This window comes from Diorhabda carinulata, chromosome 2 (genome assembly GCF_026250575.1).
Source record: "Diorhabda carinulata isolate Delta chromosome 2, icDioCari1.1, whole genome shotgun sequence".
NCBI classification, from domain to species: Eukaryota; Metazoa; Arthropoda; class Insecta; order Coleoptera; family Chrysomelidae; genus Diorhabda; species Diorhabda carinulata.
The window spans coordinates 16,609,580-16,637,280 of record NC_079461.1 but is presented as its reverse complement, the minus strand read 5'-3'; the positions used below and the strand labels follow the sequence as shown (position 1 = coordinate 16,637,280).

Genomic DNA, 27,701 nt, shown 5'->3' with positions numbered 1-27,701 from the left:
CAAACTCTTTTCCTCGTAAACCGCTTTCGAAATACTTGTTACTAGTTTTAGTTGATACATTTACACCGTATTACCGACTATTCAAATAATCAGATCTAACTATGGAAACTTAAGTACACTCCTGTAGCAGAGTTTCCCGTGACCCCTGGGAGTGCACCTGGAATACTTTGGGAATCACTGCTTTAATCGATTTGAGACTCTACAGCTTGTCCTAATTTTCGGCAACGGTCGGAATAGGTGATTACTATATGTAAAGAAAAAAATTGTTCATTGAAAAATATTTATTATTCTTTAATTATTAATTATAATATATACATTATATATAGGGTCGAGCAGCATGTATTAAACAACGAATTTGTGACTCAATTATGATTTGTCTCACCCTAATTATAATTGGGAATCGCCCTAATTCAGGATTATTTTAAAAAATAGATTGTTCGCATAATAATGAGTTTATTCTACAGGGTGAAGCAATAGATATGCATATTAAAATAAAAACAAAAAAGTCAAAATAACTGAGGCTTAGTTTGAAAAAAATACCATCGGAAATTATTGCAAATTTTCTTCAGTAATGCTAATCTAGTTGGATGTTTCTCGGATTATTATTACAGACTTTGTTTTTGAGGTATCCTCATAGATAAAGTCGAAGGGCGTCAAATCTGGACTACGAAGGGGCGATTTAATTCAACCTCTTTTCGAAATAAGTCTGCCTAGGAACGTATGTTTCACAACCAGCATGGAGTCATTTGAAATGCATCTGGTTGAAAGGACTCACTCCATTTCCCGAGATTGCTCCTGCACTTTTAATTTAGGACTATCAAATGGTCCTTGGTGCATGAAATTCGGGCTCCTCCTGCTCCAGTAACGATGGTTTACGAACCTATTGATATGGAGATGAGCCTCGTCAGAAAAAATGATACCAGGAAAATTTGAAAATCGACCAAAAATTTCATTGCCTTTCTTTGAAGGCATATTCTTTCAATCTTTGTTTTAGCAGCGTGTATTGGTGCAGTTTAAGATCAAACTTCAAAATTCATTGTAAACTTCGTCGCGGTAACGATAAGACAGGCGAAGTCTTGAAGCTAGACAATCGTGGATTTTCTCGCACGAATTGTCCAAATGTTCTAGGAGGGAAATTTAAACGTTGAATAAGTTTAATCTAATCTGCAGTAGCGCATAATCATCTACTAACAATTTATGAATGACAATTCACGTGAAATGCGCGAAGTGACTCATGGTGACTAAAACTACAGAGCGTTCCTACCCAATGGTAGTAAGCTCTTCTCAAAAGATGATGTTATATTGCGTCACCCCGTATAATTTAGCCACGCTTTGTACGTTTAATATCTATTGACAATAATGATAAATTATTTCAAAATTTTTAATTTCATCAGTCGTAACTTCCCTTTTCGTGTTTGGAAAATTTCCTTTTGTTCACTTGTATTTTCACCGGACTGTAATTATAAGAAGAAGGTGTAGGCCTAACAGAAAATCTTCTACCTTCACTTATATTATATACGGTTGAGGTGTTCGTAGCTGAAGAAATCGGTGTATAAGGCGGTGGTGAGCTCAAAATATGTTCATCCACTGGAGTCATTGAGAATCGTCTAGGTTTCGCTGAAATCCTCGAAGGGGGTACTAAAGAATTTCTTCTATAATTTGGAGGTTTAAATATAGGGGAATATTTAGGAGGCGTTAAAGAGGCTATGCCGATTTTTCTTTTCGGTTTCGGATCCGTATCTTCGTCAATAGTAATAGCGTTAAGAGCTCTAATGAATTCTGCTATGGATGTTTGTTCTAACACATTTTGATCGATGTTATCAATAGAATTACTATTCGAAGAAACATGATTAGGATTAAATATCGTGTTAATAGGTTCATCTAGAATTTGTTTCTCAATGTCATTTTCATCCATATCGACTGTTTTGAATCTATTAGAGACATTTTGGATTCTGTAGATTAACGAGCTCTTTTCTTTTTTTGATGCTGGCATAGGAACAAATGACATAGCTCTTTTTCGTTTAAAAGCTTTCAAAGCTCTCGACGCGTCACTACCATACCAAGTATTCGTATAATCGTCGTCAAAGTGCAAACCCGGTGGTTTAACATCACTAACTGCTCTTCGTCGATGAACAGGTGTATGCGAAATAGATCTTTCACTAGCTAGTATTTCGTTGTCACTGAATCCATGTACGCCTCTATCACTTTTGCTTGAAGTAGATGCTAAACTTAAAGCGTCTACGACTCGAAGTAGAAGATCTTTCTGTTTCTTAAAAGCATCGGAGGGTCTAAACGTTCTTTCTTTGTCTATTTTATCTAGTTCGGATTCAGATTGAATTCTATCTAGTACGTTATATCTATAACATTCTGACATAGCGCGTTTTCTAGCCATAGTGGGCGATTCGTTGTTTCTCCAAATAGTCAAAGTAGGACAGCTTTGACTTCTCTCCAAATATTTTGGAGTATACTCAAACTCTCCTTTATATACTGGTTTTACTCTCATAAAGAGAAGCTCGTGCAGCATACTTCTTAATTCTTTTTGTATTTTGAGAGGAGTTTGTTTGACTTTTTGAGCCAGTAATTTTTCAATTTGTGCTATTTTCCGACTCTTCATGCCTTTGGTGATGAAACCTATTATCATAATCACATAACCTAATCCTCCTATGACCCACACCAAAAGAAATAAGTGGTAGGATACAAAAACCCATGGATGAAAGTTGTGTATATTCTGCGTTCCTGAAAATCGAATAAAAAACTGAATTAGGTTCATTTCAGTACCATTCATTTTATTATTACTCGTATCATAATGTAACATATCTAATAGTCTATTTACGACTTTTTGCGAGAGTAATAAAACATAATTACTGATCTCAAGCTTCATTTTAAATATTATTCCACAATAGTGTGAATATTTCTAAAAATGTACCTGAGCTAATGAAAGTTTTCAAGTTTTGATTGATCTTCTATAACCGTAAGCTGTAAAGAATAATAGAAAAAGGTTTGGAGTGGTTAAAAACCTCACTGCGACGCATAAAGTCTATTGTGTCCCTTTTTCTTGTTGCTGCTGTTCCATTTTTAAACATAAAAGGAAATACTTGGCATTTTAAGGTTATTTTATATTTAATTTCTTGAAGTTACATATTATGATGGAATATTCCATTAGTTTTTTCATTATGTATCAAAAAATAGGTATTGAAACAGACTTAATCCTATTCTAAAGCTTAGCTCAATCAAAACAAATTTCATATACATGTAGTTTCGAAGTAATTATTTATTGGAAAAGTATGAAAACAATTTAATCGCTAAATATTCTTGAAAATAGTTTCTATACTGATAATATTGTTTTTTTATCGAAAAGAATCAATAGCAAACATTTACACAGATACTACAATCTATAGCAAGTACCCTAACCTCAATTTCTACATTCTAATGATACTGAATGTATAAATTGATATTAAAAACTCAACTTCTATTTATTTATTAATTTATCTACGAATTAACACGAAAAAACGAGTTATTGTGAGAAGCTACTTCTAATTGTTTCCCGTGAACATAATAATATTTGAATGAGAATAAAATCTTCTGTGTATCAGCTACAGATTAATGGAAAAGAAGTTAGATAGTGCAAAACCAATTTTTGGAACAACCTACAAGGACTGAGACAGGTTAAGATTATAACCAGAGAAGATCTCCAGAATGTATCAACATAAATAAGAACAATCTACGAATACTAATAGGAGTTCTATCGGGGTACTGTCGCCTCAACAAACACCTGAAGATGTTAGACGTAGCGGATAATGCGGCGTGAAGATTTTGTTGCACAGAGTTCTCTCGAAGCGTGAGACTTTATGGAACTCCAGAGCACTATACCAGGGAGCGTATGAAATAGAAGAAGATCTTCGGAAATCCCGCATTCTGGACTTTTTGAATTGAGTGGGATTAAGGGATCAGCTGTAAACCTTGGATTCCCAAGTATCGCAGCAAGAAAAAGATGATAAATCTTCTGGGTATATGATACCCCAATATCAAAATATATACATACAACTGCCTTGAGTCTTTGAGTCTTTGAGTCTTTTTCTGATTGTCCTGCCACTCTGAGCTGTTGTTGGACTCCAGCGCCACTGATTTCTATGCGATATGATGAAAATAAATCATTTATCTCTATCGCTGACTCTGGTCTTGTCGCTTGAGCAGCTTCATTACTTGTTGCCTTTCCAGGAAGGGTCTAGACGAGAACGACCTCAAATCTTATGCTAACCAAACCATACAGCATCAAAAGAGGCGTGCGACAGAGATTCGTGTTGTCTCCTCTAATCTTTAATATATATTCGGAAGAAGTCTTTGCCAGAGCGTTAGTTGAAGCAAGGGCAGGTACGCTGATGAAACGATCTTAATTACAGACAGTGAACAGGATCTTCAAGCACATAAAAATTATAGGAGAAGATTATGGCTTTAACGTCAACATCAAAAAGACCAAAACCATGATTGTCTCCAAAACATCCAACCATCCTCCCATGTCTATCAACGTAAATGGTGGCATCATCGAAAATGTCAAGAAATTTGAATATCTAGGGTGTTGGATAGCAGAAAGATATAGACCCAGATATAGAAATAAGATCACGCATCGAGCAAGCAAGAAATGTCTTTCTAAAAATTGTTTACATCCCGAGCATTCGACCTTAAAATCTGGTACCAGATGGAATGCTATGTATACAGCAATTTATTATATGAAATGGAGGCTTGGAACTTTGAGGGGAACTCACCAAGTCACAGTAACGAAGAAGAGGCATCGACATGGAACTTATAGAATTAATAAAAACTCGAAAAACCTCGTATCTGGAACACTTATATAGAAATGACAAATACAGACTTTCGCAACTTCTGATCGAAAGGGAAATCGAGAGAAAACATGGTCCTGGCAGACGACAGGCTTCATGGCTGAAGAATATTCGCGAGTGGATCGGTTTAGACGCTGATGAGAAGGGCCAGAGACATAAATGACTTCTCTGGGGTTATCGCTAATCAAGAAGAAGGCACTCAGAGAAGCAGAATTACACAAGTCCATTTGCAGTTCTTGTTTGTTGTAAACAGAGATGTGTATCAGTTGAGGTTTGATGGCTAACTTTTAGGGTAATTATCGCTCACAACTCATATCATTTTTAAGCTAATTAGCTTCAAGATTTTTCCAAGAAAAAGAAAATTTCGTCTATAATTAGGAATAATCTCTATAATGGTGAAGATTGTCTAGCTTCAGTCTCTGAAGACTTTAACTTGGTTATCGAAACGCGCGTCAGTCAGTGTAATTGTGAGTGTTGGGGTAGTGTTAGTGTAAACATCAAAATAAAAACGTTACCTGCTACATAATCTCCAAATCCAATAGTTGTTAACGTAACAAATGCGTAGTATACTGCAACATCATACGACCAGCCTTCAAAAAAACTAATAATCGTCGAAGGAAGGAATATGAAGAAAGTGAGTCCAGGAACGGCATATAAAATAATTTGTCCTATAAGTCCAAGCTTGGCTGTGTTTTTCTCCAAACGCAGCTTTTTCCATCTCTCATAAAGTTTTGTAAACTGAAACAAGACATCGAAAGATAAAAAACCAAGCAGTTATTAAATAATAAGGCAACGGAAGCCAGAAGGGAATCAAAACGGTGCGACTTGAGGCAAAACTACATCTCGTATTCAATCGGTTGCCATTCGGGCTCCTTCAACCGTCTTTCCCTTCGGAGCTACACGCAAATGCCACGTGCTTTGTGACCACTCTAAGCTTTAAAAGGTTATGTTATAATTTGTAATTTATTGAATTTTTCAGTGAAATGCTTAACTGAATTAGGTGGTGCGTCACAGGAATGCTTCATAATATCCCATACCGCATCAAATAATAAGAATGATTCACATTGTTAGGTTAGGTTAGGTTAGGTTATAGCTACAACCACAACTATATTTTCTTATGACAACTCGTTACGAAAAAAACTGAGCTGATGTTTTTCTAACAAGGAAACGGATAAAGAAAAGACTGCCCATTGAGATCGAGACAGACGAAATAGATTCTAGATGCGAAATAAAATATTTGGGAGTGACCTTAGACACGGAGATGTCTTTTCGGTTCCACAGAAGGAAGACAGCTCAAAAAGCGGTCGAGAGTATAGTTTTTTGAGCCGCGTAAAGGCTGCTGATGGTGACAACTCACTGAATTCTTCTGTATGGGGCGGAGGTCTGGTCAGATGCTCTGAGAATAATGAAAAACTGACGATGGTGCACTGAGAAACTTCACTTCCTACCGGACTGTCTCTGCACAAGTGATGGCGGGTATAATTCCCTTGGACCCTCTTGGCTTTCGAGCGTAAGAGGATGTACAGAAGCAGCTTACAAACACTTGAGTGTACGTATTGTGAAAACGACTCAGATGATGCCGAACATACGTTATTCGTGTGTTACAACTGGAGGGGTTTAAGAGAGAAGGTAGAGGTTCAGGTGATGCTGCACAAGGTAGAATTCTTGTAACTGATAGCTGCCTATACAGAGAGAATTCTTGTAGAAAAAAATGTAGACAGTTGGAACATCATACACGGACAGACTTATCAACCAGAAGGAATACCGCAATAGTGCCTGGTTGGACGGAGATGACAGAAGATGGCGGTTTAGTGGGGAGGCTACGGGAGTCCCACACATCCATCAACTCTCCGCATCTTCTTGAGTCTTAAGTAAATTATGTAAACATTGAATAAAAAAAATTGATTGTTGTTAAATTTCAAGACTCTATTCTATAAAGCGAATCTCGAATTAACGTTTGGTTGTGATTTCAAGTATCGATATCTCGAAAACGAAGCGAGATATCGGCAAATTTTATTCTCTATTTTCGTTTTATTTTGGTCTAATTAATGTAAATTCGTTGTCAGATTGCGGCGTTATTTAGAAGTTTTGTTTCCACAGATAGATATTTATTATTCATTGGAAACTGACCTCTACTGCTGAGTCTGATAAAAATTCTGACCTCATAACAATCAAAGTATATAATATTGTCACATTAACATTCGCATCTATAAATAATTCATACCGTTCTATACACATCATGTCAATGTTGTATTTATAGTGTAGTATATGAAATAATTTCTTCGGGTACAATTAATTATGACCTTTTATGAAGTTTTTCACCAATTTCCTTGTGAATGAATATATTTTATAAACAGAGGAATACCTGAAACTAACATCTCGAAATTACCATTCATTGAACTTCAAAGTGTTTCATTATTTACTGTTGAAAACATTTATCAATGACAATGATTTATTTTATATCGCGAACGATGAAGCTTGATTTGATCAACATGACTCTATATTGATCTTACAATTAAAATAACAACATAGATGAAAATTAACAAGCGATTATCACTTTTGGAATATGGCGCTTAATTCTTTCTAGTACATTCATCTAAACTTCTTGTGAAATTTTTCTTATTTACCTTCTTAGAAATTATTTAAAAGAAACAATGTAAATGAACCGCTTGCTATAAAAACTGAAATAATAACAAAGATCAAACGAATTCCGGGTATTTCATCGAAGGCGGCGCTTTCGCCAAATTTTAGAATTCTACTGTATCCAAGCAGGATCGGCTCCAGGGCGGAGATAAGTTCATAACAATATTATCTTCCTAGCTGACCCGCAACGTTGTTTTGCCTTATAAATTATATCTAGGAAATATTTTTCAATAAAAATAACTAACTTACTATAAGTGTGTAGGGATGTACTTATAATTGAAAGCTTTATTTAGGTCAACGAAGTATTTTTTATTAAGATAACGAATATATTGAAAGATAATCATCAAAAAAGTTATGCAAGAACATGTCACATATAGTTTTCCAATAACCACTTTAAAATGAGCGTCATTTTTAACATCAGGTTCATACTGGACGCCGTTAGTAAATTCCTCTACGTCTGTTGATTATGATTCTGCGCGTTTCTCTTCGTTCTAATTATCTCTGTTGATTTCGCTTGATCTTCGTATTCTTATATCTTGTATAACTCTAGATTTGATTGCACGACAACTCAAATTTGTATTTTGCATATTAAAAATTGTGTGGTGAAAATATAAGTAAATTCTATATTAAAACTCGTCAGTTATAATCTAGAAATAGAAATGCGGCGCTATCTACCGGATATTTGCGCAACTCAGATGCCATTAGGATTTTAATCTATAAACCGATTTAATTTGCAATAACAAATATTGAGATGAAAACTACCCCATCTCACAAGTGGGATCAAATTACAGATGCTTACAAAATTTGCTACCACTTTTCACTTTTCATTTGACAAAATTGTTGATTTGAAAGTTCTATTCAGTTGGGTGACTCTAGCATCTCTAAAATCAATATGAGTACCAATTTTACAATTACATGACTCGCTGATGGTAATAACATGTCAGTAATACCAAACATGGCAAACTAATTATGGGTACTCGACTATTGGGGACCTTGGTATGGTACAAACAACAGTTTGAGTCCCAGAACTGCAATACATAATCATAAAATTGTTGTTTGTTGTATAAGGCCTCCAATAGTTCAGTGCTCATACTTATTTAACTTTTAAAAACAAAATCCTATGCTGATGAGACTGGGTTTTTGTGAAACATTACAAGAAACGAAATATCTCAGTCCCAATTTTTTTAAATGTGTCCTTTTTATCGATGGGTCTCATTTACGTGACAAAAAATTCTCGATTCACATAATGCTCACTACTTAATAATAATAATAATCAATAATTTTAGCAAGAGTACCTTTTTGAAGTTAAAATTAAATGATGTTTATGTTCATTTGAAATTTTGCTTAACAATCTAATATTGAAAAAGTTATGTTTAATACGAACCGTGTAACTAGCGCCCTCTATGAGATTCAGACATAAAAATAAATTCATTGAATGTATCAGCTTCCAAAATATATACGTATAAAAATTCAATGCAATGTTGCCAGTAGTTGCAGTAAAATCGTAAAAAATATGTATAATTTCTGTTTCTTCAACGCCCTTAATTTTAAATCACCTTTTTTTGAAGCACCCTGTATTTGATCTCTAAATCTTTACAGGTCTTTAAAGTGTTTCATATTCGATAGCATTTCTTAAAATGATTGATAAAAAATTAGTTTTGTTGATAGTGGACTGTATATTTTTCAACTGTAATGCTTGCAAATCAAACCTCTCAGTTTAATTTAAAAAATTTTCATATCTAGGTCTGCCGGTTTGTTGAATAAAAATATCAATATTGATAAGGAGTGGCGAATAGAATTCGAATTGGAATACAGTATATGTTGACAATATGTTAATATTTTAAACAAATGTCTAGAGAATACGTGTTATGCGTTTAAATAATAAAAACACACATTACCCTGGATCGTAATCGTATACTAAAAACATATACAGGGAGGCAATATAACTGTTGTAAAGACACAGGGTGAAAAAAGATGTTACATCAGCCAGCATCCACAAATGCAATGTCTGACTAAGTTATCGACTTCAGAGATTTAAAGTGAAGTAAAACTTATCAGCTCCTACCGATTTATACTCGATTTTTCAAATGCTGCGAATCATTAATGATTCAGCAACTACCCAAAGCTGATCCTTGGGGTTGTTTGTAAAAGTCATAGTCGTGGATATCCCCACGTTATTAGAGTTCAATAAATCCTCATGATAGTCCAAAGTCTTGATTGAAACAATAAAAAATAATCAAATCATCAATCAAAGAAGATTAAAATTTTTACTTTATAGACAAATTCTAAAGGATTCTTGGTTGAGAAACTTTAACTTTGATGAATTAGGTTAGGTTAGGTTATGTTAGATTTCATATAAAATTTTCGATAATCCTTTGGAATTAATACTAAGTGTAGAAATTTATGATATTTTCTACCGATGTAGTTTTTTCCTCTGGAATTGTTTTCTGCAACAGGAAGTTCATTGGATGTATGAATGGTTGCGTCAGATAATGAGCTTTAGTTTACCTAAGGGCCTTATCCCACTAGCGGATTGCGAGCGTCTTCAAAGCTGAGCGAGCGCGCAACGATCAAGTCTTTGCGAAATTTCAAATAACAGCGAGGACGCCATTTTGTACTGTGTACTACGAGACTTTCTTCAGGTGTCACTGATGATCTCAAATGTGTGTTTTCGTGTCTTAAGTCAATTTGTATCAGATGAAACAACTCATAAATTGTAAGTCTTGACATTCGTAGGTAGTAAGATAAGACGCTAAGTCTCTGAAGACGATAACTTGGTTATCGAAACGTGCGTGAATAGGATAGGTAGTCCAGTAGGATATAACCAGAAATTCCAACTATTATCTTGATGTACTTGGTAGAAAATTATTTTGAAACGTCAGATGTTTTTTGAACAAAACCTTGAGGAGTATTTTCAAATTCTAAAGCTTCGTATTCCATTATAATAGAAAGTTGAAAGCAATAATAATTGTGCATGAGAGATTCTCCGATCTGAACGTCCATAGAAAAAATTCTTTCCTTCAATGAGATTCGAAATTGACAGTAATTCGGTTAAATTTAGTATTTATAAGCTGGGATGATTTCTGTTTCCTTCATAAAGTTGAAATTTCATACACAACAAAGATAATTCTAGATTCAGTTTGGAAAAAAGCACTTACCGATTTTCCAAAAAAGTCACCCAAAGTTACCATAACGATACCATTCATAGGTATACCAATTAGTCCATAGAAAATTATGAATATTCTGGTAAACATGGTCGTAGGTGATAAATTCCCATAACCTGAAATAAATCAATTAGTGGAAATATATTTTCGATAGCACAAGTTTCGAATAAATCCATTTAATAGAATTTTAATACGAAAAGAAATGTTTCCTTTTTTCTGAAAAAACTTGACGATTCTTATTATAAAAGAACATAAAATAAATAAATATATTTTTTTACAAAATTTTTGTGTTTTCTTTGTTGGGCCAGGTACTTCTGGTACCTTTTCGGTGCTAAACCTGAACTCAAATGCGACAACTGCAATTTCAAGTTGAATATAAAACACATAATTGCAGAGTGTCCGTTTTTAACGCAAAAAAATAATAGCTGACATTTTAAGACCTGAATACAATATAAACAATCTCAAAAATTACCTCAGACAAATCCTTATCATCAACTTGACCTAGTTGTGAATATACGAGTATACGAGGGTTGCTAAGCAAGTTTTGAGATGGAAACAAATATTTATAATTGGATGTGGTTTTATTGTTTTCCAAAATAATCTCTATTAAGGTCAATAGGCGTTTGTATGCATTTAAACCAATTCTCGAAGCATTTTTTCCTATCCGAATCAAAACACTTCTTCAGGTGTAGAAAAACGTTGACCTCGCAATTTATTTTTGGTCTGAGGAAATAAGAAGAAATCATTGAGTGTCAAACAAGGACTGTACGGTGGATGACCCATTAATTCGACGTTTTGACTGTTCAACAACGTTTTTGTTTGAACTGATGTGTGGGATCTCGATTATTTTTCTGGCTGATGTACCATTAAGAATAGACAGTTCTACTTTGCGGTTGACAACATGTCCAGTTGGTTTTACTGAAAGCTCCATGTGAGTCGAACTAATGTCTAAATATTCCTCAATATTACGGTTAGTCACATGACGATCTTGCAATATCAGTTTACGCACAGCATCGATGTTTTCTGGTACAATAGCTGATTTAGGACGACTTTCATCTTGTAGGGAAGTGCGACCACGAATTTGAAAAAGCAGTTAAATATCATAACTCAAGATGGACCTGCTGTTTATTTATTCCACGTCGTAAGTCGTAGAAAATAATCGTTCGATTTAATTCCATTTTTTGACAAAAATTAACGTTCCAAATGCCAAACTTTATGATGGTACTGTGAAATTTGACATATTCAAATCAGTTTTGACATATCTCAAAACTTAATTAGCAAGTATAGTTGATCAGAATAGATTGTAATAGGAAAAAAAATGCGTGTGGTATTATGACATTCTTGCGTGACAGCTGTCAAGCCAGAGAAATTATCACTAATTAATTTTACAGTAAGGTGTAACGACAGAAACATTTTTCGAAAAATTTAGGTTGTTATAGCAACCTGTCGAAGGCATCTAATTGGCTCAAAATAACAGGATATATGAAATTTTCAGCTCAGATACTCTATTTCGAGCCTCTAATATTAAGTTCTTCTCAGACTTAGTTGGCGTTGGTCAGCTGATCTGTGACGTTTGATATTGATCTTGACTTACAGCGCCACTTGTTTAACTCAACTGTTTCCGAGTGGGGTGGTGTCAATGCAAGCTTCTTTTTTTGCTAGGCAAGTTCTTTGATTCGGATGCGAACAACTGCGTTGTTTAGCGAGGTTTTGAATACTCTGGGAGTCCATGCGGAGCCTGTCGTCTGCCACAGGGAGGTTAACTCGACGAAGCCAAAAACTAAGTTAATATTTTGGTCTCGCTAAACGAATTTATAATAATTATTGACCGCAATTATTTCAAAATTTGATTTGTTTTCTCAATTTTGGCACCGAAATCTAGATTCTTCTCCAGGTATCAAAAACGAAGACACCAACACTCACAATTACACTGTTTGAGTCCGACGCGTGTATCAATAACAAAGTTATCTTCAGAGACTGAAGGTAAACAGTGTAATTGTGAGTGTTTGTGTGAACAGTGTGTTCAGTAAGTATTTACTTAGTGGATTAGATTCAACCGACTAATTGGAAAATTCATTTTTAAAGGGTTTCACTTGGAAGTTCAATTTAAAGGTCATTTGAAACCTCGAATTCCATTCAGGATATATATGTATATGTATAAGCTCGTTCCGTAAGCTAAAATTTCATGTTTTTCATGCTTTTCCATTCAATTAATTGAAACAAAAATAGTACGTGAGACTAGAATGTAATTATCGTGTCTGGAAATTGCTGCAGCTCTATATTTTAACTTACCTATAGTACTAACTACTGTTATGACGAAAAATATAGAATTATAGTAGTTCCATTTATAATCCGGGGTATCATCGCTCATGTGGTAGTGGACGGGTTTACCACAATAATCAGTAAGTCTTCTGAATAAATTCTCTATACTCTTGTTGTTGCCCTGATAATTCGATCGTAGCAATTCTGTAACGAAAATTGTAGAATCAAATTTCAGTCTAATCAATTTTCTAGAATTATTAGAGCAGGTTTGGCAGGATGATTTTTTTTTGTTTTGCCAGAAGTTACGGTGGTTTCATTCTTATTATCCACGTTTTTAATATCATCTGTCGAATCGGTCCAGTACAGTGGTGAACCTATTTTTGTATGGTCACATTAAGAAGAAAAAATACCTCCAAGAACAAAGGATAACATGTTGGAGACAATGAGGAATAAATTTCGGATTATTTCTATAAAAAAAACTTCGTAATTTGAAGGTCATTTGATTCCCGTACGGTTTGGGAAATATTTGAAATTATTTGAATGAAGGTTTATTAAATTTTGGTTACTTTATAATTCTAGAATCATACTTTTTTACTGTATAAGATTCCAATTTTGTAAATAACAAAATCTCATTTTTTTAATGAGATTTTGTATATTAGACCTTCAATATTCAGGGTGTGCCATATACAGTGTTATTTACAAAATTCGGAATTCATACGGTAAAAAAAGACACCCAGTATGATTCTACGATTAAAAAAAATGGAACTTTGATATGACACAGCATTTTGCAAGATTAATAAATAATTGTCAAATGTGAAGACTAATGATGGTGATAATACCTCAAAGTTTCAAATTATTGATATATTGAATGACAAAATGGGCACTGAACTTTATCACACCAATCAATTACATAAAATTTTAGTTTTAATAGTATTTATACAATTTGGACTATCTAATAAGAGGGAAAAATTGAAAAAGTTACCAGTTGCATAGAAGAAATAACATTCCAAAAACATTTCAGAATGAAAACAAAGTCAGTACCAAAGAAAAGATAAAAAGACTTCAAAAATGTATATTGCAATATAGGTAACAAAAAAAATCGGTAAAAAATATCTACTTGAAGAGCTCATCCAAGGTATTATATCGCAATACGTCTCTTGAATTACATTTCCTTAAAATTTTTTTCTGACGTTTTGGATGCAGTTTGAGACGAGCAGAGAAGGAAATTTCACGAGCAGGATCTTCCCATCTACTTAAAACATCGCAGTATTGTACTGAATAAACTGTTTGTCTCACCCAGGAGGTATTAAAACAATCCTTCTTCTTGAGGTGGAATCTCTATTCAGTGAAGGTTGGCGACAATTTCGGTATAATTATTTCGGTCCTGAGTGGTGCAAATTGGATATGGTATTGTAATACCAGTCCAATCGCGTATATTTTTCAACCATGAATGTTGTTTGCGACTAGATCTACGTTTTCCTCCGATTTTTCCTTCTATTATTAATTTCAGTATATCATAATTATTGTTAAGGTATAAGTGGCCCTCTTTCCTTCACTATACGTCCAAGTACATCATCGTCAGGTTTGTGTTGAGTCCATGATGTTATTAGTAATCTACGAAAGATCTACATTCCAGAAGCTTCGAGTCCACGGACGCATTCCGGAAGATATTTCTTTGAACTTGGTAGACCATTCGAAGATTCTGCCTTATATTCATTGTATCCATTGTATTCAATTGAGGGGAACGTGGTGGCCATACAAATTGACTTCCCAATCAATCCACCATTTAGAAAGTGGAGAGGGGCTCCATCGTGCATATGTTTAAAGAAATATCACATAAGATGCGTGGGAAACAATTTTGGAGAAATTCTCTGACCTACTAAATTATTATTTATTATGAACACATAATCGATGTTACAAAATCTCCTTTATCAGGGAATAGTTCTTCTAGATAAACCTTTACTTCCATGGCATGCACTTTCTGGCATAAAAGGGTTAAAGAAGCTGTTCCTGGAGGATAGTTGTAGTTGATACGTTAAATTTGTGTCAACAATTTAGTTGTGGAATCAGCTTCAACTGGATCTGGAGCTGGTGTTCGTTGTCAACTTTTGCCACGTTTCTAAAATATCATTTTATGAAAAAATAATGGAAATTAGTTTGCTTAAGCTGCGGAAAGTGTTCAATATACAACCTTCTGACTTACCAAAAGTCAAATCATACTTCAAATGTATGTAAGCACATTCAAAAGGTAACTCCTACCATATCAAATATGATAATTATTGATGACATGTTTTGAAAAGATTGATAGTAAACTGATATTAACAAATCAAATCGCTTGTAATTTTCAATTTAATATAACGTAGTAGCTTTTTTGACAGTAGCGTATTAAATGTTTTAATACCTCTTGTAAGTATTGTCATCAGATAATTACGATTTATAATAATTTTCTTCAGAATGTCTCTTTATGACGAACGGTTTTCTTGGAATATACAAAGACCTGAAAATCTAAATATCTCCTAAACCATAAATTTTTGCTATCTTTAGATTGTATAGGTTGTCCCTTATATGAAAATTACGAATTTGTTGCATACACTCTGTTTGTTATTACATTGGAAAGGTTAAGAATATTAGTTTGGTCTTTAACTTACATAGATTCTATTGTTAGATATGTTTTATATGCATTTTTTATGTTCGTTAATGGTTTGGAAGTTCTAATTCATTTTGGCGTTATTTCTTTTCAAACTATTAAAAACATAAAAACTGCAAATAAAACAAGTCTAACAATTAAATCTATTTACACATAAGTTAAAGAAGATAAAACTAATATTCTCAACCTTTCCAATATTATATATTCTTTTTAATATAATTGTGTATACAGGGTTTACTAACAAGAACTCAACATCGATTTCATTCTAAATCGACCTCGTGAATATTTCTTTAAGTTAAACAATAACCGGAAGTAGTTAAATCAGGCGAATAGGGTGGATAATCAAATATTGTAGGTTAACATTTTTCGGTGTAACTAAGCTATATTCAAACACAACAAACTGTGTACTCAAAATATAACCAATTGTAGCTGCCAGCTTTTTCTGACTTATTGAAATGTCATGAAATTCGACACTTAGTCTTTCGAAAGTTGGTACTTCATAAACGTCATATAGATTTGTGAATGACAGTGCCATCTGTGTGTCAGTCACGTGACTCATTGTGTTATTTTTTTTTCATAAATTCCTGCTCGTTCGAAAAATACTTGCAAGGTTTTGATAACCTATTATTGATAATCCGCAATGATAAACAAGTTAATTGTATTATTCGTACTTTCGTTTCAATAATATAAACAAATTTCATGACAAGTATTTACATCTTACGGTTTTATCGATTGCGTTAACAAAAAGCGGCGCCTGCAATCAGTTAATTGATAAAACCCTTTTTACGTATAAAATATCAATATTTCTTTATGTATGCCAAAAAAAAAACAATTGTTGCAACATCTACGTTTGACTGTTGGGAGTATTAGTAACCACAAATAAGTCATTGATTAATAATTTCGATGCAAAACAAAAATGTGGAAGGACCGAAAACGTTTAGGAAAAAATGTTATGCAAATTTCAGCAGAGTAGTGAGACCTTACTAATCGTATTTTGGAATATTGAGGATGTAATTTCAGTAGATTATCTCTCATACAAGCTTCGATATTGTCTAGCTATGACCCCCAAAATTAAAAGAAGACGTAATTTGGTGAACGATTTCCATTCGTCCAAGAATCCCTGTGCCAGAAAGTGTTCCTAATAGTTATGAGTTTGTCATGGTCATCATTGTCTCCTCTATTGGGTTTTGTTATTTGTACTCATTGGAAGAAAGATCCAAGATCTAGTGGAAAGGGATTTCAAAAAGATTTGTTTTGCACAAATCTCAGAATTAGTTGAATTTGGCTTACGAAATATCTGTAAATTTGATTTTTCTGACTGGAGATGAGACTAAACATATCCGATTTACCGGCAATTGACATAAAACAGAGTTCAATTTTCAAAAATCAATTGTAAATCTTCAATGTCGAAAATCTCCTCAAGAAGCCACTTCTCTTATCAAAGAAAGGTAACAGGCAAGCAATTTAGCAACTTCTTATATTAGTTACCGAATTTTACTAAAAATAAATAGTACTTAATTTGAAAATCTAAGGAATAAGCTTTCATAATAAATCCAATAAAAAATTAGAAAATAATTATTTCAACAGTCTCTCTCATCCGGCTTCCTTCGCATACTGGAATTTCTGGGAACGAATCTGCAGATTGATATGTCAAAGAAGCCACAAAGAATCCTCCTGAAATCCCAGTACAGCTTGCCAATGATCTGAAGACTAACTTCAAAAATCTTGACCTTTCCCAAAACTTTTTGTATAGGAGAGAAGCTGCGACAATAAGAAGACTCCACATCAACCACATCAACGGCTATTTGATGTAGACCTGTCTGCCAAAGTTGTCACGTTCTTGTGTATATTGAGCAGACTGCATACCAGCAGTTTGATATGAATACCAACCTCAAGGTGACTACCTAACGGAAATGAAGAAAATCATGGAGTTTCTTAAAGCTGTATGAGAAAATATAAATAATTTACATAGTGTAATAGATTTTACAACAGTCCTTTATTTAACTTATGTATCATACGATTACTTTTGCGCTGTCGAGGCACGTTAAACTGAAATAAAAAAAATTGTGCCGATACTGGAGAACTATATGCAGTTGAAGAGCAAAAATAAACATTGTGTTGACGTTTATAAAAAATGGTGTCATTACAATGACCCCCAATGAAGACTACAAAATCTACAAAGGTTGACAAGATATTTGTTAGTTTGAATCTTGTATGGAACTAGTTTTCAAACTATAAATGGTGTTTATAACAATCTAGATACATGCTGTTTTATTCATTTTCTATATTTCTTCTTCAATCGACTAACGTAATTTCCTCTCAACATTGAAGAATAATAATCAGTAATTCGTATCGTGAATATAAAAAACTTCCTTTAAAATCAACTTAATATCTATAATCATATGCAATACGTAGTATAAACAATATTTCTAAGTATGAAATTCATTTTTAGGAAAATTAATTGATGAAAACTAACAATCCGCCCTAACACGTTATAATTTTCAATGCAAACGAGCTTTTCAATTGCATCAAGCAATTGCGACATCCACCCTGTAAATAGCGTTTTCATTTATCGTCTGAGTGGGTTATTTGTACAATTATTTGTATTTCGCTGGTTTTTCATTTGTAGTTGTTAAAAATTTTACCGAGTCAAACGGATGACGATTTAAGAAAGAAGTTATTTATATTAAAATTTGAATAAGAATTAAAAAATCAACTCAAAATAAGTAATAAATCGACAGCTACAAGTGACATTAGTTTTTATGAAATTCCTCAAAAAGGAAAAAAGTCTTCTTCCCAAAACCAAATTTCAATTTTGTTATAGAGATAATGTAGTTCAAAAGAAAATTTGAATTATGTGATTTTCTCTGAAATTTCACGATATTTGTTTCGTCTTGTAATCTTAATAAAATTTAGAAAATTATTATTTTATGATCTTTTAATATTTATTACTTTAAAATCAAAGTCTTTCGAAAGATTGATATAGTATAAAAAAGTTCACAAAATCAAAACTGTTTTCCCCATGATTGAAAAATTGTTTTTTGTATGACAAAAAATGATAATACCCGTTATGCACATGTGTGGACAGAAAAAAATCCCATAAAATTGGAAAATATCATTTCCCAGTTAAGTTTTTGGTATTATAAACGATTCATTTTTTTTGATGATCCTTCAAAAGTACAGGTCTATTTGGACTTTCTACATAATATTTGCTTTTCAACACATGTATTTTCAGCCTGATGGGGCATCACTCCAATTTTTACTAGCAGTGAGACAACATCTGTGTGTTGTTTTTGGTAATAGGTGGATAAAACGTGAATGCCTTATTTCATGTCCTCCTAAATCCCCTGATTTCAATCCCTTTGATTACTATACCCGAGAACGATTGAAGTAACCAGTTTACAAAGAGAATATGAATAACCGACAATAATTAATTAATAGAATTATAATTTTTTATAATACTATTAAGGCTGCTGTGCTCCATTCTGAAAATTATTTTATTTTGTTGCAATTATTGTATTTTTTCAATTTCAATTTTTATGCGTTTTAACTACATAATATCAGTTATTGTTTTAAAATTTTTGCTCATTAGGGTTATTAGTTATTATTTTTTGTTGTTTATCGATACTATTTATCGTTTTAGTTAACATACTTGAAAATTATAATATTAGTTCAAATTTATACCTAATTATGGTTATTCTTTGTTGGATATGTCATTTTCATTGATTATTTATGTAGTTCGAAAATCACTCATTGCATTTTAAAAGAATATTAAACATATTTTTTCAACATTTGTCTTAGAATTTCTAAGCACTATAGCCAAATAACAGTTTTTACAAAAATCTTTGAAATATTGTTGCGAATAAACCAAGTTCTAGGAAAAATTAAACTGATTTATGATTTGTCGAAGGCATTTGATCCGGTAAACCATTCTTTATCACTGGATATATTAGAGGATGCAGGATTAAATAAAACTGCCTGGAAGCTATTAAAAAGCTATTTGAATGAAACTCTGTTCGTATAAATGGTAAAACCAGCATTTAATAAATTGTTACTTGTGGCGTTCCGCAAGGCACAAATCTGGGACTAACATCGTTTATTTTAATACCTAACTCACCCTATATAGCCATCAGTTTTACAGAAGACATCTGTTGGAACAAGTTGAAAATAGAAACCGAATTAAATTTCCGAAACATTTTGAAATGGTTCGATAAGAAATATTAATGTTTCTGTTTTTAAATCGTCATTTTTTAGGTCTTTTCTGATTTAAAATTAGTTTTTTTTATTATATAAATAAAAAAAATGAAGATTATACAAAAATACCTCAAAACGAATTTATAAAATCTATAGAACCATTTATAACAACATACTTCAAATATGAAAATGAAATATATAGGGTGGGGCAATAGAACGTGTATATAGCATCATATTTTTTCGCGAGGTTGACGGTGCGTGGTCGGGGGGAGGCTAGTGTAATTGGAGAGTTACACTCGTAAAGTTTTAGTAGCTTTGAATCACTTCGACGGAAAACGGAAGATTCACCAACCGCTATATTACGATGTTAGAGGGATGTTTGACTTCAGAACTAGCGAGATCAAGAATAGCGAATACGAGAACTTGATTTCAGCAAAACGGAGCGACATGTCACTTATCAAACGACTCTATGGCGGCTGTGAGATTAATTTCCGTAAGAGGTAGCCCCACGTAGCGTCGACTTGACTCTTATTGATTTTTTTTGTCGGAACACCTCAAATATAAAATTTACATGAACAATCCGAGGGACGTCAGTCAGCTGAAGGGAAATATCTACCAGGAAATGTCGGTAATCATCCCAGATTTATTTACAAGAGTTTTCACAAAACTGCGTTCTTGTTTAGAGGAGTGCCGTCATTTAGATAATGTTATTTTTAAAAAAATAAACTTCATTTAATGTATTTATTTGTTTAACCTATACAACAAATTGATGATTGTGCTATGGGAGCTTCCATATCAAGTATTATAGTACAATTAGTAATATATCTTGAGGAAACCTTACCAAGCAAACTTAGTATGAATATTCCATTATACTTTCAAATTATTCCAATAAATATAAATAAAACAAGAGAAGTTATATTATATATCAAGTGCTTTGTACTAATTGTGACACTATCTATATAGGGCAGACATCTCAGTATTTAGAAAATAGACTAAAAGGTCATCGGTACGATAAAAATATAAATCTGCGTTAAAGAACCTCGAAATATCAAAAAAACTTAAATTCAATCATAATATTCAAAATTTTTTTTAACGAAATCAAATATAAGTTAAAAACAATTATAGAAAAGGTTCAGATTCATAACATAACAACAAATAATTTAAGTAAAATTTGGCTGATAGCTGCTACATATTTTTAAGATATATAAACTGAGGAAAAATTAATTTTAAAACAGATTTTCTATTTTTATTTTGATATTCATGATGTTGGTTGATTTATACAACAACTTTTTCAATATTACCTGGAGTGGTTCAAAAATTAAATAACGTTCTATATGCTTCATGTAACTGATATACCCATATCCTGGTTCAATCGACGACTTAACACATGTCAAAATTTAATTCTTAGCACGTCTTCTGAAAATTATATAAATGCAATGCCAAAAAACAGACGTCAAGGTAAACAATACGAAAAGAAATACGATAATATTGAAATTTAGGGAAATGTTTTGGTCAATTTTTGAATAGGTGCTTCCTGGAAATTGATTTATACAGAGACGGATCGCGAGTTTGTGAAACGAAGCTATTTGAAGGGCCACTTAACTGATTGTCAGGTTGTCAAAAAAAAATGTTATCTATAGTTATATAAACTTTTGCATAAAATGAGAATTAATTTAAAATTTTTTTTGGTTGACTGCCAGCTGTCCATCCATCTCCTACGTTCTCTTTTTGCTATTGGTTTCCCTTCAAGTATTTATCCAAAATAACCTCATACATTCTCAACAGCACAATATACCTCGGCATTAATAGCTCTATAATTTCAATAATTATCCTTCGTTTAACACGTTGACTGCCAAGACAATTTCCACAATTCCATTTAATCGCATTAAATCATTAAAAATGATAATTTAAATAAAAAGTTATCACTGAAAGGTATAGAAAATGTGGGATTTTAAAAAAATTCTGTTTCTTAGTTGAATTATCCGGAAAAAAAACTCTTAAGGGGAGGTGAATTATGAGTTATTTTGTAGTTGGCAGTCAACGTGTTTGTTAACTAACCAATTTTCCATGTTCAAGAAGCTACTACCACAAGTAGAGTTTTATCATTTTAATATTTAGGCCCCTTTTTGACATTTTTGATTATTTGACAGTACAAGCGTTTCTGTTATTTATTTTAAATTTTCTTTCAGTACACATTCTTGAACCAATCTAGCTGAATACAGGTTGTATTTAACTCGATTTGTTACTGAATCATCGTTGTTTGATTGAATACAATAAAATACAGTTACAATAGAATAAAAGTCAGTTAAGCAATCAGCAACTTCCCCAACTCTTCGAACTCATTCTACAGCGCCTATGTGAAAGAATTTCCGTTGCAGTTCTTCCGGGATGTTTTCATTCCATAAATTTATGATTCCCAAATCGTGATTTTCTCGAATATTGAATATTTGAAATCGAAATAGATCAATATCTATACATGTTGTTTTAATTCAGACGACTCAAGTGTAGCAAAAAATTTTCACAGAAACGAAATTCATTTATTTTTTTATTTCGAAATAACCGTGTACAAAACTCGTATCAAAAAACAAAAAATGAATACATAATTAGGTACTTGAGAAATTTCCGCTGATAAAATTCGAATTTTGCGTGAATTTTTTAAGCATATCTACCAACGTTAATATTTCCTGATTCGAAATTATTTTCAAATAAATATTTTTGCTTTGAATGTTCCTCATTATATCTTTAAAGTTATATAGAAAACCCATTCTCATGTTAATTTACATTCCAAATAAACACAAGTTTAATAATTATCTAAAGGTTTAGTTTGCTATTTATGACGTACCGTATACAAATTCTGTTTAATTAGCAGATCATCAGTTGTTAGTAGAACTTATAAACGTATAATTCGTATACAATTTTCTGATAATTGTAAAACCAATAGCAATTAATTTATTTTGATTCGAAATTCACTTGGCGACAATTGGAAAACAATTTTTGGTAATTTTTTATTGAAAAATCAGCAGATCTCTTACTGCCCCAATCGATAAATAAAATACCCAAACTTTTGTATAAAATGAATAAAAGGAATCCCTCAAATATATTTCAGTTTTCTATAATTTTTTGAAACATCCTGTATAACGTTAAGAGCTACGATCAAGCTGCAATCACAAGAACTATGGAAAGAATTGTAGTATGGACAAACTATAAGACAAAGACCTCGAAGAGATTTTAATTTTGGCGTAAAACCGTTGTCTTGTTATCTATAACTTTAGAACCAAACTTAAGTTATATCCTTGATAGATAGAATTGAGAAAATAACTCTATTAAAGACCTCTTTCATCTACAGTTGAATCCAAGACTTATTTGGTAGCAAAACAAGCTATTACCAATGACAGGCAGAGTACAAAAGAGACTACCTACTAAATCTAATATATTTAAATGCATTTCTTTAAAAAATACTGGCTTGTACTGCAATTTCTTCTGTTTTTAAACACCAGCCACTTCTTCTTTTCTTTTAATTTAATGTTTTCTGGAGTAGTCACCGGCACAGGACTTTCTCGTAAATTTCTAATTGTTAAAAAATGATGAGCAGCCTCCATTTTGTTTCTAATTTATGTTGGAACTAATCCTGTTTTGCTTAAAAATTTTATATCAGCGCTAAGTTAAAATTTAGGTATTTCTCAAAATAACTTCACTGAGTGGTAGTTAGAGATCTATTATAATAAAATGGATCGAAGCATCAAGTTGAAATTATGTATAAAGTTACTCTATGAGGTCAAGAACTTATGTACCTCAAGCGAAATCTCATGAAGAAAAAACAAATTGAAAAACTCACCTTCAATATATTGTCTTTCCCTGATATCAAACTTTTGTTTAATGACTTCTTCTTGAGATTCGATATAAAAGAAAATTGATGCTCCCAATAATAAATAGAGAATGAACAAACATAAAAGAACGAACCACTGTTTTTTCGACATCATTTTTATCTGAAAAATTTATTAATGTATCAAAAGAAGTGGGTACAAATTTACCAAGGAAGGTGTGTTTTTGAGACGATTTATTCGCTGAGGACGAGACGTTTTTTGGTCAAAAACAAATTATCAATATTTTTCATCAACATTATATATAAGGTTCCAGCAAGATATTGCTCCTACTTGGCAGTAAGATTTGTAAAGATAAGAAATATCTTCACAGATGGGTTGGACGACGCGGTCCATTAGAATGATCACCTTAAGATTTTTTTCTTGTAGGAAAAGCTTGAATTAGAAGTTTACGCTACAGCATCTAAGAGTATTGACAATTAGTATGATTAAATAGGAATTCTAAATACTTTTCAAAGGAGGTAGTATCACCGTTCAAAAGATAAAAAGGGACTTTTGAGAAGCACTAGGTGTAACAGACTGATTACTTCGACTAATTGAAGATAAAAAGTAGATAAAATAGCAATTAAAAAACTAAAAACAATAATAGTTTCCTAGCCGCAAAGAATTCAATCAATTTAGTTCATAAACTGTTGTTTTCACAAATGAACCGTGTTTATGATAACCAGATTAATTTCATGATAAAATTTTACATCATCGACCACATTGAACGTGAATAGAATTTAAATACTCGATGGTCTTACGTGAAATAATAAGAATTAGAAACGTAATGAAACCTCTTATAATGAATATTGAACAATTAATTATACAAGTAAATCTCTTCCATGATCAAACTACTGTAGATAACTCGGGATTTTTCCTGAATTCTTTTAATGCTAATATTTCAAATTTCCGAGAACTCGTTAGCATGCTTATCGTTTTAATTAACAGTCGTATATGTAAGACGTTCTACACAAAATTACACACCTAAATATTTTGCTAAAATCGTGTCGAATTTTTTAAATAATTTCATCATTGAAAAAAAAAACAACTCCAAGAACTTATAAAATGATAAATATCGAACTAAATCCAACGAAAATAAGTACAAACCCTCGAAGGAATACGCTTGATTATGGTGTGGAAGTGAGTATCTCAATTGTATGTAGAAGACTTTTGAAAGTTAACCAGAAAGCAAAAAAGCCCAAAGTAAAAACTATTATGAATCATAAAAAATTATAGAAAAACGTTTAATATGGGTCAAAAAAATATCAATCATGATTTGTTGATTAAATAGAAAGGTGATTTTTGGATTTTTAGCGATAAAAAACATTTATTTATACAGTGATATCATTTAAGTGATGTTAGACAAATCGAAAACTAACCTCTGCGACTAAATTTTATACAAAATATTATTAAACATTCTTCTAAACAAATGTTTTGGAGTTTTTCTTAACAAATGGTACCTCCTAGTGAGGGAATGACGTTTTATAGGTTTTCCTACATGATTTGCAACCTTAACACAATTCGAAATTGGTTCCACTAGACCTAAATCTCATTACATATTTTCAAGAAACAAATCCAGCGACGCTCCAATTTTGGAGAGCCTCCATTGGAGACTGTTAAAAGCAATCCAGACCAAACCGTCTTCCAGAGCCTGCGTCAATTTTTACTGAGTGAAAATAAAGATTTTAGTTTCCTTTTTGAGAGATTTGATGTAGAAAAACTTGAAAAACACCCCTATCTATATGTGTTGTAGTATATCACATTAAGTACATTGAATTGGAGATTTTAAATTTATCAGAAAATAACGTCGTGAACTCAAATATATTTCGCCAAAAAAGTATCGTATCGTGATGATTTCTGTTCATTAATATCTGATGATTAAAATAACTATTATTATTTGTATCAATGTTTCCAGATACTTTTAACGGTTTTCTGTTTTTAAATGGAACAAAGAAACTCAGAAAGCGAAAAATACAGTCTGAAATAATTCTTCTATAATTAAATATATGAAGTTTCGTAACTACCTTTTCCTCCTATTGATGTTAAAATGGAAAAAAAGTAGAGGCCAAACACCCAAGAGGCAGATCTTCAACTAGATGAGTAGACCAAACAAAACCGTTAATAAATATGAGACTGCATCATAAAGAAAAGTTGGCACAGGATAGATAAGCATGGAAACAATTGCTGAATCAAAAATAGAAGGTGTTACTTCATTCTTTGGAGGATATTGTAAAGGAAAACGCCCAAGAGGCAGATCTCCAGCTAGAAGAGTAGACCAAACAAAACCCTTAATAAATATGAGACTTCCTCATGAAGAAAAGATTTTAAAGGATAAACAAGCATGGAAACAACTGTTGAATCAAATATAGAAGGTGTTACTTCATTCTTTGGAGGATATTGGAAAGGCAAACGCACAAGAGGCAAATCTCCAACTAGAGGAGTAGGCCAAACAAAACCCTTGATAAATATGAGACTGCATCATGAAGAAAATATTGTAGAGGGTAGGGAAGCATGGAGACAATTGCCGAATCAAATATTAATGGTGTCACTTCATCCTTTGGAGGATAAAGGAAAGAGGAGGATCACCTCCTCCAGCTCTAATCACATCATGATAACGCCGTGGCATATTCTGATAAAGTCCTTTAAGTAATTTTGTTCCAAAATTTCCTATTTATTAACACCTTTTGCAGTTATTGAAGGTTAGCTGGTGGATCTCACTCTTCACCTCTTGAAGATTCTGGTGTACTATTCTAACGACACTAAATGCGTTATCCTCAATTAACACAAGTCAATGTCTATAAAAGAGGCATAAGAACCAACAAGTGGCTATAAAATCTCCGTAATGTACTCATAAGCAGTTATGGTTCTCTATCTCCGTGATTCCCAAAGTGGTCCACGGGAGTTTCGATAGGGGTCTACGTTGGGCTTGATGAAAATGAAGAATTAAAATTTTGGCTTGACTCATTGAACTCAACTTACAAATAAAAGAACAGCATTAATATAATGAAATATTTCCCACTGCGAATTTTGACAGTTTTCAAACTTGTCGCAGGTAGAATGCCTTGATGAGGATATTCAGACATACGTTCAACATTCGATTGCCCTGCAAGATCAATCAAACCAGATTTGAAAATATTCTGTCCATACAAATACCACCATGGATCGTAAATCCATTTTAAAAGGAGCTGGATTTGACATTTGATAGAGGATCCATCGGATCAGCCAAAATTTTGTGTTCTATGAAACAAAAAAAATACAAAAAGATGAACACACCTTCCCTATCGTATTGAGAAGAATTGAAAGTTTGTCATACTTACATAAAATAAATGGTAAAAAAAAATCCTCTAACGTTTATAATATTAGAAAATAACAAATCCAATCGGATTAGCTTGAACTAAAATATTCCAATACACTGTTATGTCCTAATTTGTTGTAAACTCACAATATTTTTTTTACAGGAGCGGTACAACAATGAACAAATTGAATAGATAACGACCATTATCACAAGAAATGAATAGAATAGTTGTAGAAAATTGCACGCTCGCGACTAGGTTATATGTGACAAAATTATTTGTTTTGCGGTGGTGATTATCGATCTATAACGATTAAAATCAATTTATTCATACTCGATCACTTTTTTACATTTGTTTTAGAAGGATTCGGAATTCGTTTTGCCTAGTGGACTGAGAATCTTTTATGGTGTTAAGAACAATTTTCTACAATATCTCTGTCCTTGCTTAAACGATCGGTTAGGTGGGGTAATACTTGAAAATTAGATTAAGTTAAGTACGATGAGGTATCAATTGAACGTTTTGATTCAAATAATATCGGGATTTCAGTTACGAAAAATAAAATACAGATAAATACCTCGTTGTTTTAGATAAAAAAATTATGCATCTACAAATATATAAATTAAATGAAAGACAATATGCAGCATGCCCTGAATTAAATATTATTATTAGATTAGAAGTCTTTAACACATTGGAAGACATTATTACGAAATGCGAGAGAATATGATATCGATTTGATTTCTATTGGCGAATGATTGTGCATTTTTTGCATTGTAAAATATTGAGCCCTTAACTAATAC

General features: G+C 32.5%; 1 protein-coding gene across 1 annotated transcript; it reads right to left on the bottom strand.

Annotated features, from left to right (window-relative positions):
* Nucleotides 1–439: 439 nt before the first annotated feature.
* Nucleotides 440–27,364, bottom strand: LOC130890702 (open rectifier potassium channel protein 1). The gene is made up of 6 exons (XM_057794933.1): nucleotides 26,929–27,364; nucleotides 23,584–23,734; nucleotides 12,938–13,111; nucleotides 10,640–10,761; nucleotides 5,354–5,576; nucleotides 440–2,736 (listed from the first exon to the last, which is right to left on the bottom strand). The coding sequence occupies exons 2-6, from the start codon at nucleotides 23,726–23,728 to the stop codon at nucleotides 1,391–1,393; spliced, it is 2,010 nt and encodes a 669-aa protein (XP_057650916.1). The 5' UTR covers nucleotides 23,729–23,734; nucleotides 26,929–27,364; the 3' UTR covers nucleotides 440–1,390.
* Between the last annotated feature and the right edge of the window lie 337 nt (nucleotides 27,365–27,701).